General features: G+C 41.8%; 1 protein-coding gene across 1 annotated transcript in view; it reads right to left on the bottom strand.

Annotated features, from left to right (window-relative positions):
- Positions 1-1,487, bottom strand: part of LOC101849498 (choline/ethanolamine kinase) — a 19,571-nt gene that overhangs the window by 9,670 nt on the left and 8,414 nt on the right. The window contains exon 6 of the mRNA XM_035972560.1: positions 89-277. Within this exon, the coding sequence (XP_035828453.1) occupies positions 89-277 (189 nt within the window). The remainder of the gene's footprint in view (positions 1-88; positions 278-1,487) is intronic.

Raw genomic sequence — 1,487 nt, 5'->3', positions numbered from 1 at the left:
CCCACATACACACACATACTATCCCCACACACACCCACACACACTCTATTCCCCCCCACACACACACTATCCCCTCCCACCCACACACACACACTATTCCCCTCACGTTATAATCAAACTCGATGCTGGAGGCCTGAGCCTGCACCATGCTCCAGACGCCCCACAGGAAGTGCGAGTGCAGCGACAGTGTGTTCGTCTCCATGTAGATCTTGGCCAGCGTGGCCTCGCTCACGTCTGTCTGACCCTGGGCCTTCAGGTATGACCGGAAAAAGTAGTACTGCAACGAGAAAAAAGTAGTGCCGCAATGAGAGACAATGAGAGAAAATAGTAGTCCTGCAACGAGAGAAAAAAGTAGTGCTGCAACGAGAGACAACTAGAGAAAAAAGTGGTACTGCAACGACAGACGAGAGAAAAAAGTAGTACTGCAACGACAGACAACGCAGAAAAAGTAGTACTGCAACGAGAGAAAAAGTAGTACTGCAACAAGAGACAACGAGAGAAAAAAGTAGTACCGCAATGACAGACGAGAGAAAAAAGTAGTACTGCAACGAGAGACAACGAGGGAAAAAGTAGAACCGCAACAAGAGACGAGAGAAAAAAGTAGTACCGCAACGACAGACGAGAGAAAAAAGTAGTACTGCAACGAGAGACAATGAGAGAAAAAGTAGTACTGCAGTGAGAGACAATGTAAGAAAAAAGTAGTACTGCAACGAGAGAAAAAGTAGTACTGCAACAAGAGACAACGATAGAAAAAAGTAGTACTGCAACAACAGACAACGATAGAAAAAAGTAGTACAGCAATGAGAGACAAAGAGAGAAAAAAGTAGTACTGCAACAAGAGACGAGAGAAAAAAGTAGTACTGCAACGAGAGACAACGAGAGAAAAAAGTAGTACTGCAACGAGAGACAACGCAGAAAAAGTAGTACTGCAACGAGAGACAAGAGGGGAACAGTAGTACTGCAACGAAAGACAATGAGAGAAAAAGTAGTACTGCAACGAGACTTTAAAAAAAAAGTATTTTATGGCACTTGCAAAACAGTAATAAAGTCATATAAGTGCTGAAGTTTTCAGTTTTAGTTAGAGTTTTACAGCACTTGCAACACAATAAGGTCATATAAGTGCCGAAGATTAGAGGTGTTACAAGAGAGTAACAAACACAAAATAGAAGGAGGAGATTTTTAGTTTTAGTAAGTTAAGAGTTTTACGGCACTTTCAACACAATAAGGTCATATAAGTGCCGAGGAGTAAAAAAAATAAAAAAGAAGGAGGGGAGATAGAGACAATAGATCTTTTATAGGAAAGGAGGGGGGAAAAAAGGCACATCGAAGTAAAGATAAGACAAATAACATTTTACTTGACTTCCACAAAGAGAAATTTGCTGCAGCATGGTTGTTGTTGTTGTTGTTTTCAAATCCCTTTAGCTGCGAGCATTTCGCTCTTGGCAGTGCAATGCCTCCCTCAAGTAACCACATGTTCTTGTCATCTG

This window comes from Aplysia californica, unplaced genomic scaffold, assembly GCF_000002075.1.
Source record: "Aplysia californica isolate F4 #8 unplaced genomic scaffold, AplCal3.0 scaffold00741, whole genome shotgun sequence".
Lineage (NCBI taxonomy): Eukaryota > Metazoa > Mollusca > Gastropoda > Aplysiida > Aplysiidae > Aplysia > Aplysia californica.
This window is presented reverse-complemented; position numbering and strand designations above follow the sequence as displayed.